At 36.0% G+C, this 12,364-nt stretch overlaps 1 protein-coding gene across 2 annotated transcripts in view; it reads right to left on the reverse strand.

Moving 5' to 3' along the window:
• LOC5575382 (TWiK family of potassium channels protein 7) overlaps positions 1–12,364 on the reverse strand; it is a 505,115-nt gene that overhangs the window by 219,930 nt on the left and 272,821 nt on the right. For both annotated transcript variants that reach the window (XM_021848514.1, XM_021848513.1), the window contains one exon: positions 9,593–9,818. In XM_021848514.1, coding sequence (XP_021704206.1) covers positions 9,593–9,818 — 226 coding nt within the window. The remainder of the gene's footprint in view (positions 1–9,592; positions 9,819–12,364) is intronic.

The raw sequence follows: 12,364 nt of genomic DNA on the forward strand, positions 1-12,364 counted from the left end.
TTTATTGTTTTTACAAGAAAACATTCTACCACTAGAATAAATTTATATCTCAACGGTCTTGAAATTGAAGAAGTTGATGTATATAAATATCTTGGCATATGGTTTGATTCGAAGTTGAATTGGAACACGCACATTATACACATTCAAAAATTTTGTGCAAAAAGAATAAATTTTCTTCGAACAATCACAGGTACTTGGTGGGGAGCAGATCCTTCTGATTTAATAACACTTTACAAAACTACTATTCGTTCAGTAATGGAATATGGTTGTTTTACATTTGGTAGTGCTGTACAAACATATTTTGTCAAACTTGAAAAAATACAATTTCGTTGCTTGAGAATTTGTTTAAAACTTATGAATTCAACTCATACTCAATCAATTGAAGTTTTGGCAGGTGTTATTCCACTTAAAATTCGTTTTCAAGAATTGAACTGTAAATTTATGATGAATTGTTTTTCTAACAATCATCCGATTATTAATATTTTAAAGTCTTTATTTGAAATTAATCCCACGAGCAAAATATTAGACTCCTTTAATCATTGTTCAGTCGAAAACATTGTTTCAATTCCTTGGAATGCATTTTATAATTCTAATATCAACATTCATACTTATCAACCATTAATTGACTTGTCTCTATTTTACGAATTGAAACAAGTTCCAAAAATTCATCATTTTAATATTTCGAAATTTTTATTTGAGCGGAAATTTACTGGAATCACTCCTGAACAATTTTATTATACAGATGGTTCTTTGATTCATGATGATGCTGGCTTCGGTGTGTACAATTTATTTTCAGCTCACTTTTTTTAATTACAATCTCCCTGTTCTATTTTCATAGCAGAGCTGATTGCCTTATATTTTACGTGCATCTTGATCAAAGATTGTACTCCAAATATATATATTGTTTGTTCTGATAGTTTGAGCTGTCTTCATGCATTGAATACAATCAATTTTAATTTTAAAACTCATCATGTAATTTTTATGATAAAAAAAAATACTATTTGATCTCAACTCTCAAGGATTCGTCATAAAATTTGTATGGGTCCCGGCTCATTGTAATATTTATGGAAATGAACAGGCTGATTCTTTAGCTAAATTAGGTGTGAATCGTGGCATAATTTTCAATCGTAATATTTCCCCTTCTGAATATTATTCAAAATTTAAAAAAATATCTCTTTCCAATTGGCAAAATTGTTGGAACTCTAGTGATAAAGGACGTTGGTGCCATTCGATTTGTCCTAAAGCAAGTCACATTCCATGGTTTAAAAATATGTCAGTTAGTAGAAATTTTATTTGTTCATTTTCGAGGTTAATGTCAAACCATTATACTTGCAACAGCCATTTGTATCGTATCAACATCACAGATTCCAATTTGTGCGACTGTGGGAAATCCTATGAAGACATTGATCATACAGTATTTCATTGCGACAAATATATTTCTCCAAGAAACAAATTAATGAACAGCATAACTAATTTTGGTCTCTCAGTTCCTGTGTCTGTGCGAGACATACTAGGTGCAAAATGTTATCCAATTTTAAAATTATTGTTCAATTTCTTGAATGAAATCTCATATTTTGTTTGATACTTCGTTGTTTGTTTTTTTCTTTTCAATTTATTTTCAGATATCAATAAGGTTGTGCTTCGTTCCCTGACGGGTTTTTATTCGACTGAATTGACTGAATTGATGCCCTAATTCCATACCTAATTGATGTCCCTTTCAAGACAATGGCTCTGTTATGGTTCGTTACCGTGTGAGCCTTTAGTTTTAAGTGTGTTTTATAACGTTTTGTGAAAAGATAAAGAGGTTTTGTGCCTCTTTGAGAAAGATTTCCTAAAAGAAATCACTCAAAGGGGTTTTTCCCTCTTTCAAAATTTTTGTTTAAAATAAATAATAAATAATAATCTGCAGAGTCAACCGTCAACTCGGGTTTATGTTCAAAATTGCAAGCGAATTCAAGGATCCACATTGCCTGCGATCACTGTACTGTGCGTTAGTGCGACCGATACTGGAGTCAGATGTCGTTGTGTGGTGTCCGTACCAGAACTACATGGATTGCGAGATTTGAAGCGATTCAAAAAAAAATTTGTACGATACGCCTTACGTGATCTTCCATGGCGTGACCCATTAAACCTGCCACGATATGAGGACGCTGTAACCTTTTGGGAATGCAGACATTAAGCCAAAGAAGGAAACGTGCACAAGCCATCTTTGTAGCAAAAAAATTGTTGGAAGAGACTGATTCATCTACAATTCTTTCACAACTAAATGTCTATGCGTCAGAGCGAATTCTTCGAAGGCGTGAATTCTTACGGATGGACTCCAGGAATATCGAATACAGCCCGTATGATCCTATCCGGTTCATGTCCGCAAGCTTCAACGAGTTTTACACCTTCCTCGATTTCAACTTTTCATCTACGACCTTCAAACGAAAACTTCAGAGTAGCCAAACCAGATCTGCGGAGCCCAATATTGAGTGGTAGCCCAGCATTATCTAGGAGGGATCATTTGGATGCGACAATTTTAATCTTAAAGCGAGAGGTTTTCTCTTTGAATGTGTGAAGGTAATATTGTAATCTAGTTCCTCGTGTACTTTTTTATGTAATTTTTACTCATTGTAATGTTTTTCTAAAAGATATGGAGTTTTTACGCCTTTTTAATGATCTCAATTGTATGCGCATTAGCTCATTCAAGGAGGCTTTTCTCCATCACACTTCATTAAGACTTTGAAGTCCGATGAAGGCAAAAAAAAATAAATGAGTAAAGAACTAGCCATTTCGTGTTAAAATTCACATTTATATCATTAAAAAATCCAAAGTCCTATGAGTGTACCCTGGATATTGTCAATTCAAAGATTGACGTTTCAATACTAGAACAACACACTATCGTTTCATATTCTAAACTTCAGATTGCAACACGCATTCAATCGAATTATGCGTTTCCATCTCATTTACAATTAAGAATCCGATTCGGAATCCGAAGTTTTGATAGTTAATTGTTTCAATGTTTTATTGATTTTTCCCTGAAGAAGACGCCATATATGCCTCGAATAGGGTTTCCAATCCCAAGAAGAATTTTCCAGAGTTCCTGATTTTCGGATTTTTTTGTATACCGTCAAGCTACCATTCACCGTGCATTTAAGAAAAATCTGCACTTGAAACAATTATATATTTTTCCAAATAATTTAAAGCGAACTAGAATACCACTACAAAGCGTGCAATCTTACCATAATCCAGGGAAAAATCTAAAATTAGTGATGCATAACAAAAAAAAAACTCAACAAATAGGTTTACAAATGTTATGTTAAGGTCGCCTCGAATCGTTTTATGTTAACCGTTTACCGTGCGTATAGTTTTCGTCATGATTTAATTTTGTATCTTGAAGAAACGTTGTTGGTGTTAGTGTGCGCACTCATTTTTAAGTGTATTTAAATCTTAATTTACAACAAAAGCCACGGGCCGCACTTTGGCCACCACAGTTCCAGAGCGTTACGTGATGTGTGGACGGCGCCCTATATGTTGGTAGGCTAAACCGAGCGCAACTTGGCTTATAGGTAAAATCTTTGAAATTTCGAAAAATTTAACATTTGTATATTTTTTTATCTTAGTTTCACTGAAAATAACCGAAAAGTTTTTGAAATGTAATCGGAAACGCAAGTGAGCCAACAATGTACGAAGATGACTGCCCTAACTGTGCTACAAAAAAACTCTGCTTACTACCAAATAAAAATTACAATGTCTCATAAAGGGCAGTAAGACTGATTTATACCTATAAATCTCATTTTAACCTTTATACGTGAAATGTTTTAGGTTGGCACAAGAGACATATACATCATCATTTTTGTAACATTGTATGTCTCGATTCACAACCGAAACAGTTTTTGGATTACTGTTTTGCTTTGATTATCGGCTACAAAGCATTAAGAATTTGGTATTCTTTCTTTACTTATTGATAGAGTCCCTTTTCTTCCTAGAATAATTTTACATCAAATTCACCATCATATATAGATAAATAAAAATGGAGTGGTGTTTGTATGTCACGAAATGGCTTGAGAACGGGTCAACGGATTAACGCAAGTTTTTCAGTGTTGCACTCCGCAAGGGATGCGACGTGTTTGTGTAAAGAAAAAGTTCGGGAAAGTCTCCGGAATAATAGGGAAAATGGGAGAAGACTAAGGTGTCTTTTTGAACGGGGGATTTCTTGACGTTTTCCAACAGCCCACTTGATAGCAAGACGAAGTTTGCCGGGACCACTAGTTCTGAATAAATCTCTCACATATTTCACCTGATCGAATATTGTTTATCATCTGCTGAACTTTATGAAACATGTCAACATCTATTACTTCTTCGGTGTGTCTTATACAGATGACAAACTGCGAGAGAAAATGAAAATTCTTTCAATCTCCAAGAATCTGCTATAATCTCCAAATGAAAACTTCAATTCTTTTGACATGAAAATCGCATCAAGAGACGGAGACGAACATGAATTTTATGATGGAATTTGTTGTAATGCGAGTTTTGTTTCCATGCAAATGCCAAAGGATTAGAAGGAATTTGAATGTTTTCGTGAACGCTTAATTCGTGCTCGTGCTGCTTTCAGCGTATCCCATCGGCCGTGCATCGTGTGTTTCGTATGCTGCCGTGGCTGTCTGTGAGTTAAATTATTTCAAAACCGTACGCTCAGTTATTCTAACAAAGTCGGAAGAGTGGTACATTTCGAGAGCATGGCATACCCTCACAGCCACATTCCAAAAACTCATAACCCAAACCCCCATCTTACTTTGCCATTCTCAGGAAACCAGCGAACCAAGAGTATGTCTCAGTTAGTGGAGACGAGAAAATACGGCCCCCATCAAAACACACTTACTACCCGACACTAACGGGTGTAGATCCTTTGCCAAAGAAACGATAACTTTGGTTGCAAATGAGTGAGTTTAATAAGTTAAAGAAATGGAACAGGAGTAACTTTTCTAATTAGTGTCTAAATTTTCCGAATCGTTGTTGGTGTTCTATTAATCTACTGGTGATCATTTGAACGAGCGTGGAAATGCTTTGTCAACTTAAGTGGGATGAAATCTCTAGCGAGCGAGCAATTAAACACTCGAGGAATTGTGAATATATTAGTCCCGTTCCTTTGCGTTTCGCCTTTTCGGTGACACCCGAAAACATAAAATTTGATGGAGTGCTTGCCAGAAAGCCATTTCCAGTGGGTAACTACATTTTTGTTTGGAAGTAGTAATTGGCAATTTCAGTTTTGTACAAAAGTTGAGCAAAATAAAGTCGAGATTCAGTTAGACGGCGGTAAATCATAGATTAATTCGTTGAAAATATCTTTTGTGAGGGAAAACAGGTAAATACCGATTTAGATTGTGATGGATTAACTTAGCAATCCTTAAGCAGTGCTGGAAAAGTTCGCATCACGAAGCAGCTCACGAGTGTATACCAACGCATAACAAACATCACAGACTCGGGATCTGGTTAGGTGTGAGTAAGCCCGCACCCGTCTGCTCGGGAGAACATGTCAAAAGAAGTAGCACCAAGCTCGCGAGCGTTTACTCGCGAGTAACCGAGCAAGGTGTGATTTATTATGGTTTTGACAGACTAATTAATTGTATAACCATCATATCGATAGTAAACTACTAGTTTGTAGTCAAAAGCCCTTGAAAACCATAAATCTCGGAGGGTAAGCAGCTTTTTTCCCAAAAGCACAATATGACTCTGAGCAGCTTCGAACACGTTCGCGAATCACTTTTTGCTTCAGTTACTCGGGAGTCGACAGATGCGAGTAAGCCAGCGCTCTGACGCTCGGGAGCGTTTGGTTTTGTTTTTGTTCCAGTTCAGATGAAGCGTTCGCCACTTTCCATCACTGTCCTTAAGCGTTACTTAGCGTCGAGATAGTTCATTAAGCAGCAAGTTGTAAGATGATGTTTTTTCATAACAAGTTGTACAGTTATCCCGAGAGCCTTGCTGTATTTAATAAACACGACGAGTGCTGAAAGAATCGATTTTTGCTACGAGTTGCACACAACAATTTTTGCAATTATGAAAATTGTTGTTTATTGTTGAAGCATCGATCCTATTTTCACTCAGAATCCTTCACCTGAGGTAAATTCGGATCGTCAAATGTATTTAGATCCAGAAGCTGTTTGACTATGTTATTGATAAATCCAAAGCAATTCGATGGAGGTACTCAGACATTAATTTGCCAACTCCCAAAGCAGAACAAAAAAGTTTTATTTTTTAGCACCGTTATGAAACAGTACTGAACTGCTAAGAAGTAGCACTTTTCAGTATTTTTTTGTTTGTTGGCGGGAAAAGTAGGTCGTTATTTTGATCATTCTTGTAATAAGAAGTAGGCCGATACGCACCGCAATCACAAAACAGTAGTTTTTGCAATTTCTCATCATAATAGGCTGTTCTTCATCACGCCAATCTGTCATGAAACGGCCTAATTTCCTGCACTGAAGTATGCAGTGCGGAAATAGTCATTACGCAACTGAAACCAGTGCTGTAATGAGTCATTACGCAACGCTGTTTCATTACGCAACTGTTTTGAGTTGCGTAATGAATCATTGCACAACAATATTTCAAAAATTGTAAAAAAATGGTGAATGCATTCTGATATAATTTCTGATAGCCTGAAGTGGTCTACCACGAAATTGCAAAAAATGTTGTACGTAACTCGTTGCAGAACTCGATTTTTACAGCACTCGTCGTAATTATCCTACTCGGCAAGCCTCGTAGGATAAATTTACGATTCGTACTGTAAAAATCATCATTCTGCAACTTGTTGCGTAAACTACTATTACGCAACAAGTTGCATAATGGTGATTTTTACAGCACGAGTCGTACATCTGTATGTCTGTACATCATCCAGTCGGCAACGAGGCTTGCCGAGCTGGATGATTATGACGAGTGCTGTAAAAACCAAGTTCTGCTACGAATTACGTACACCATGTTTTGCAATTTCGTAGAAGACCACTTGAGGGTATCAGAAATCATATCGGGATGCACTTACCATTACTTTACAATTTTTGAAAATTATTGATTCATTACGCAACGCAGTTGCCTAATGGAAAAGCGTTGCGCAATATTCATTACGCAACTGATTGCAGTTGCGTAATGACTATTAACTAGAGTTACTGTGCACGTGCTGAAGCCCTAGGTGCAGGAGCCTCGTTGCTTGCAAGCGCACGGGAGCGCTGTACATTGTGAGACCTTTTTTGGTGCGCCTCATTTTTCTTGAGATGTGTCTCACTGCGGTCTCATGCGCTCCGTCACATGTGCTGTTTAATATTCAGCGCAATAATTGAAGTGATTACAAAAGTTTTCAACGAGGATCGAAATTGTAACTCTTGGATCGCGAGTCTTCGACCATATCATGTAGGCCATCTAGACACCTGCATAATGAGGCGTAATTAGTTGTAGGGCTCTTCGTTACTAAGCAGTTGTTTCTCAACTTGGAAACCGATGGCTAGCCGTAGCGCCGAGCAGCGCATGAGACGAGTCTCCCCGAGAGCACATCACCAAGCGCGCGCTGTTAGAATTTTCGTGAGCCTCCGTCTAGCGCAGCACACTAGGATTCCGATGATCTGAGAGACGGTTTGGTTGGAGGCTCGTCAGTACATTTATGTGCTCCTGAGAATTATGTACCTCTACTATTAATCACATTGCATAATTCAGTGCAGGGAAATGACAGATTGGCGTGATGAAAAACAGCCTATTACACTAAGAAAAATGCAAAATAGTTATTTATACAAGTTGCAAAATGACACTTTTTTTAGGCCGAAAAATCCAAGTCTTGCAACGAGTTGCATACAAAATGTTTTGCTATCGCAAAAAATGCCGTTCAATCCGATTGTATCAAGTTTTACAAACATATTTCGAGAGACTGGACATCCATGCGTCGTAAAGGCTCAATATTGTTCAGTCAGGTAGGCTGTGATACATACATACTACATGACTGTCATAAATTTTCACACTTTATTGATAGAAGCGTAGAAGTGATCAAGGCTCTTAAGGCATTCGAGAACAAACTCGGTAAGATATTCATGTAATTTTATACCCAAATGTGCAGCCACTATCCATGTGCCAAACTATCTGCACGCATCGGACTTTCTTGTAATTCTTGTAATAAGAAGTAGGCTGATACGCACCACAATCGCAAAACAGTAGTTTACGCAACAAGTTGCATAATGGTGATTTTGACAGCACAAGTCGTACATCTGTATGTCTGTACATCATCCAGTTGGATAATTACTACGCGTGCTGTAAAAATCGAGTTCTGCAACGAGTTGCGTACAAAATATTTTGCAATTTCGCAGAAGACTACTTGAGGGTAATGGAAATCATATCGGAATGCATTCGCCATTATTTTACAATGTCTGAAAAAATGTTGTATAATAATTAATTACGCAACTCAAAATAGTTTCGTAATGAATCATTACCGCACTGGTTTCAGTTGCGTAATATTGCATAATTCAATACAAGAAATATGCCGTTTCATGACGGATTGGCGTGATGGAAAACAGCCTATTACGATGAGATATTGTGAAATCATATTTTAACTCGGACATGACCTTCTCATTGCAAACATGTTTTGTGTTTCGTTACAAATTTTTGAGCCAATTTTTTATACTAACAGTCGACAAAAAATCACCAACTTGATGTCGTAATAACAAAAATGTAAAAAAGCTCAAAATTCAAACCAAACAGAACGCATGTTCGTTCGGCTCACTCTTGCAGCTCGATTGGCTAACACATGGACAGCAATGTCAGTTTCCGCGAATCTCTCATGTTGTTTCGCTACATTGACCCCTCTATCTTTTTGTTTCTCAATATTTTTGCCCCCTTTTTACTAATTCTCAAACAACTTTTCTGTTTTCAGAATCTGCATCGATATTCATCGTTGGCCATATTGTTTTGTAGACATTCTGATGTTCCTTGAGAACCGACATTCCTCGTATAAAATTTCTTTGCCCGCCATTTTTTTAAGTCAATTTACAAAAAGAAATATAAATATAAATGAAGTTTTTAAATTAATTGAATAATTGCGCATAGTAAAGTTGGCGAAATTAAGAGTGAATTTATGAATAAAAATATTGAGTGTTAAACTAGCTGAAAATTAAAAAAAAACAATATAATAAAAAAAATGAATAAAAAGGTGCAAATGCGTTCCAAAGGACCATCGATGTAGCCATGATTACCAACTTATGCTATGGTTCTTTAACTCAATATCGAGGAACGGAATATCAAGTAAAACATAATTGACTGTATATACAATTATTCAATTAAATATCTAGATGCAACATATCAAACTCAATATTGAAAACGTCGTCATGTAGGAAAATGGTAGCGAGATTTCATTTTAATTTTACTCAGAGAAACACAATCATTGCGCTATAAGGCCCAACGTACTGCTCAAATTGTGACGGTCTAACGCAGTGTGGCCTAATTTCCTGCCAGTACCAAGTTAAATAAGTGCATAATACTGGGCGAAAATATTCCATTCTTTTCCCCCCATTTTATGCCATTACCATCTCCAGTAATAGGAATGCTTAGGATATAACAATAACTTTTAACATCATTGACCTACCTGGTCCAGTTTTCTCGGTAGAGAATGTTCAGTGACACCGTGATATCCCAAATGTTCTCCACGGTTCGCTGTCTGGCTTCTATGGCCTCGTGGAGCAGTTGCTGCGAAAGAGTAAGATTGCTATCGCTACGTGTTGATAACGGCTTCAGCTGACGATTCGTTGAGGCAAGCATTCGCTGTTGCATCTGTGAAGCACCGCCCTCGATTGCAAGGAAGATAAATGATCCTGTAACAGAAGGAGTGTATATAAATCTCCGGCAATATTCATAATTGAGTGAAACGAGATAGTTCATGAAAATGGTATTGCATTGATGAAGCGCCCCATTCTTTTTCGCTTCTATCTAGCTTATTTTTTTTTTTGTTTAAATTAAAAAATACTACTGAAAACCTATTTAATACCGCAAACCGGGGAAAAGAGATGTTAATTCTCCAGTTAATATCCACATAAAATACAGATATGTATAACTAAACTAGTAACGACAAAATAGTAACGAGAGTAATAGTTTTTGTTTTTTTTTCTTTTCAATTAAACAGTTATTTTTATATGTTTGTATTTTGAATGGAACCAGCGTTGAATTTGTTTGATTAACATTTGATTTGATTTGATCTTTGGCAGCGTCAATTTATTATGTAACGCGAAATTTAAAAATTTTCAACCCCCTCTAAACAAACCCCCCCCCCCCCCTCCCCGTCCGTAATGCTTTTTGTATGAAAAATTTCAAACTTTGTATGACCCGTAACGCTTGAGCCTACTCCCCCACCCCCTAGAGCGTTACGTAATTTGTGGACGCCCCCTTGAAGGATACAAGAATCAAATAGAGTTAGTGTCCCATAAGGGTATTGAACAATTTCGGGTTTGCTTCTTTTTGACGTTACGTCCCAACGAGCCAGAACCTGCCTTTCAGCTTAATGTATCTCTAAAACTATATGAGATATAAAAAATGTGTATTAGACAAAGTTGTTTCAAATTGCATCTTCAACACCACGTATATTTGTCTGAACATCACAACTTTTAATCTCTTAAATCAAAGAAGTTTCGATTTCACGTTCACATAGCTTATTTATTTGATAATAAAAACACATAAAAACAAATCTTATAGACAAAAGCTTTTGTCACCTATCGAAAAATGGTACTTGTCACCTATAGATATGGTACTTTCATAATTTGGTTGGCTGCGCCATTTTCCAGAAGCAGGTATGCGTTTGTTGTTTCAAAAGATAGCGTAATAACATGTTCAGCAAAAACACAGATTTTTGCATGGAAAAAACAACTTTGTACAAAAGACACAATAAAATGTTCAAAATCATGGAAAAAAGTTATGACGAATGATGTGATTTTTAGGGGTCATTCACATACAACGACAATTATCTTAAGACGAAGTAGGCCGTCATTGAAATTTGTACGTGTCGTTGATGATTGTTGCTAATTCATCTCACGATTTCGAATCAAAGAAAATCAGTTGGTTTTGCAAAGACACAGCTGAAAAAGTATCAGCATACTTCATGCATGTTAGCACGTACAGTGATACTTTTTCAACTCAATATAAACTATCAAGACTGAGTTTTATCACTTTGAAATGCAAGCTGAAAAGTCATCATTGTTGCCAAAACGAATGACGGGCTACTTAGCCTTAAACAGTATATGAGATAGAAAAAAATATGTCTTGCCACTTCTACAACTTTGTCGAAGACTCATATGTTTATCTGAACGTTATGAAAAATATGTTTTTCTATCTCACTGTTAGGTGGATTTACCACAAAACTCTTTGCATGAAAAAACGCGAAAAAACTTCTCCGAACAAACTGGGCACTGAAATCAATGGTTTGGGCGCTATTCAAAAAGCGCGCGAAATCGTCAAAAAAAATCACAGGGCATTGAAAATAGTGTTGGGTAAAAGTTTAACTAAACAATTCACAAAATATGACTCTGTGTATCCAATACAAAACATAAGGAATAAACCATTAAAAAAAAAACTTAAAACCGATCTCGTGATAACACTTGTGCAGTCTTATTGCCTTAGTCGGAGCATACATGGCGATTCGAAGCAAAAAATATGCTTAAAAATGATGAGAATGCATTGTAATGCAGTTATAGTTGGTTATAGTTGGCTAAAGATACACATATTCCACGTCTTTGGTAGTAATCTCATAAATTGTTTCCTCATATTGCTGCTTTTTTTTTTTTTTTTTTTTTTTTTTTTTTTTTTTTTTTTTTTTTTATTTCTTTATTAGTATCATTCCAAACATTACATTCATTTCTTATATCTAGGTGTTCTGTGTTATTTGACAACACTATCATCCTAATTTGGTAAAACAAATTTAAGATTTAATTAACATTTTGTTAACAACATATTACATTTCATTTGCCGTAGCAGTTCAGTTTTTTTACAGGTGAGTTGATTTCACCTGCTTATAAGAGAAAAAAAAAAACGTTTTTAATATACTTAACCTAACTTACCTAAACATATAACGCATTAATCGTGGCAATAGAAGATTGTAACGATTTTTGCCTGAAATTATTAATGATTGTATTTGACATTTGTTCCAATGTTTCAACATTGGATATTCTATGTAACTCATTGGTACTATACCAGGGAGGAAGCCTCAGAATCATTTTCAAAATTTTATTTTGAATTCTCTGCAGAGCTTTCTTCCTGGTATTACAACAGCTAGTCCATATTGGTACAGCATACAACATGGCTGGCCTGAAAATTTGTTTGAATATCAAAAGCTTGTTCTTAAGACAAAGTTTTGATTTTCTATTAATAAGGG

This window comes from Aedes aegypti, chromosome 3 (assembly GCF_002204515.2).
Source record: "Aedes aegypti strain LVP_AGWG chromosome 3, AaegL5.0 Primary Assembly, whole genome shotgun sequence".
Lineage (NCBI taxonomy): Eukaryota > Metazoa > Arthropoda > Insecta > Diptera > Culicidae > Aedes > Aedes aegypti.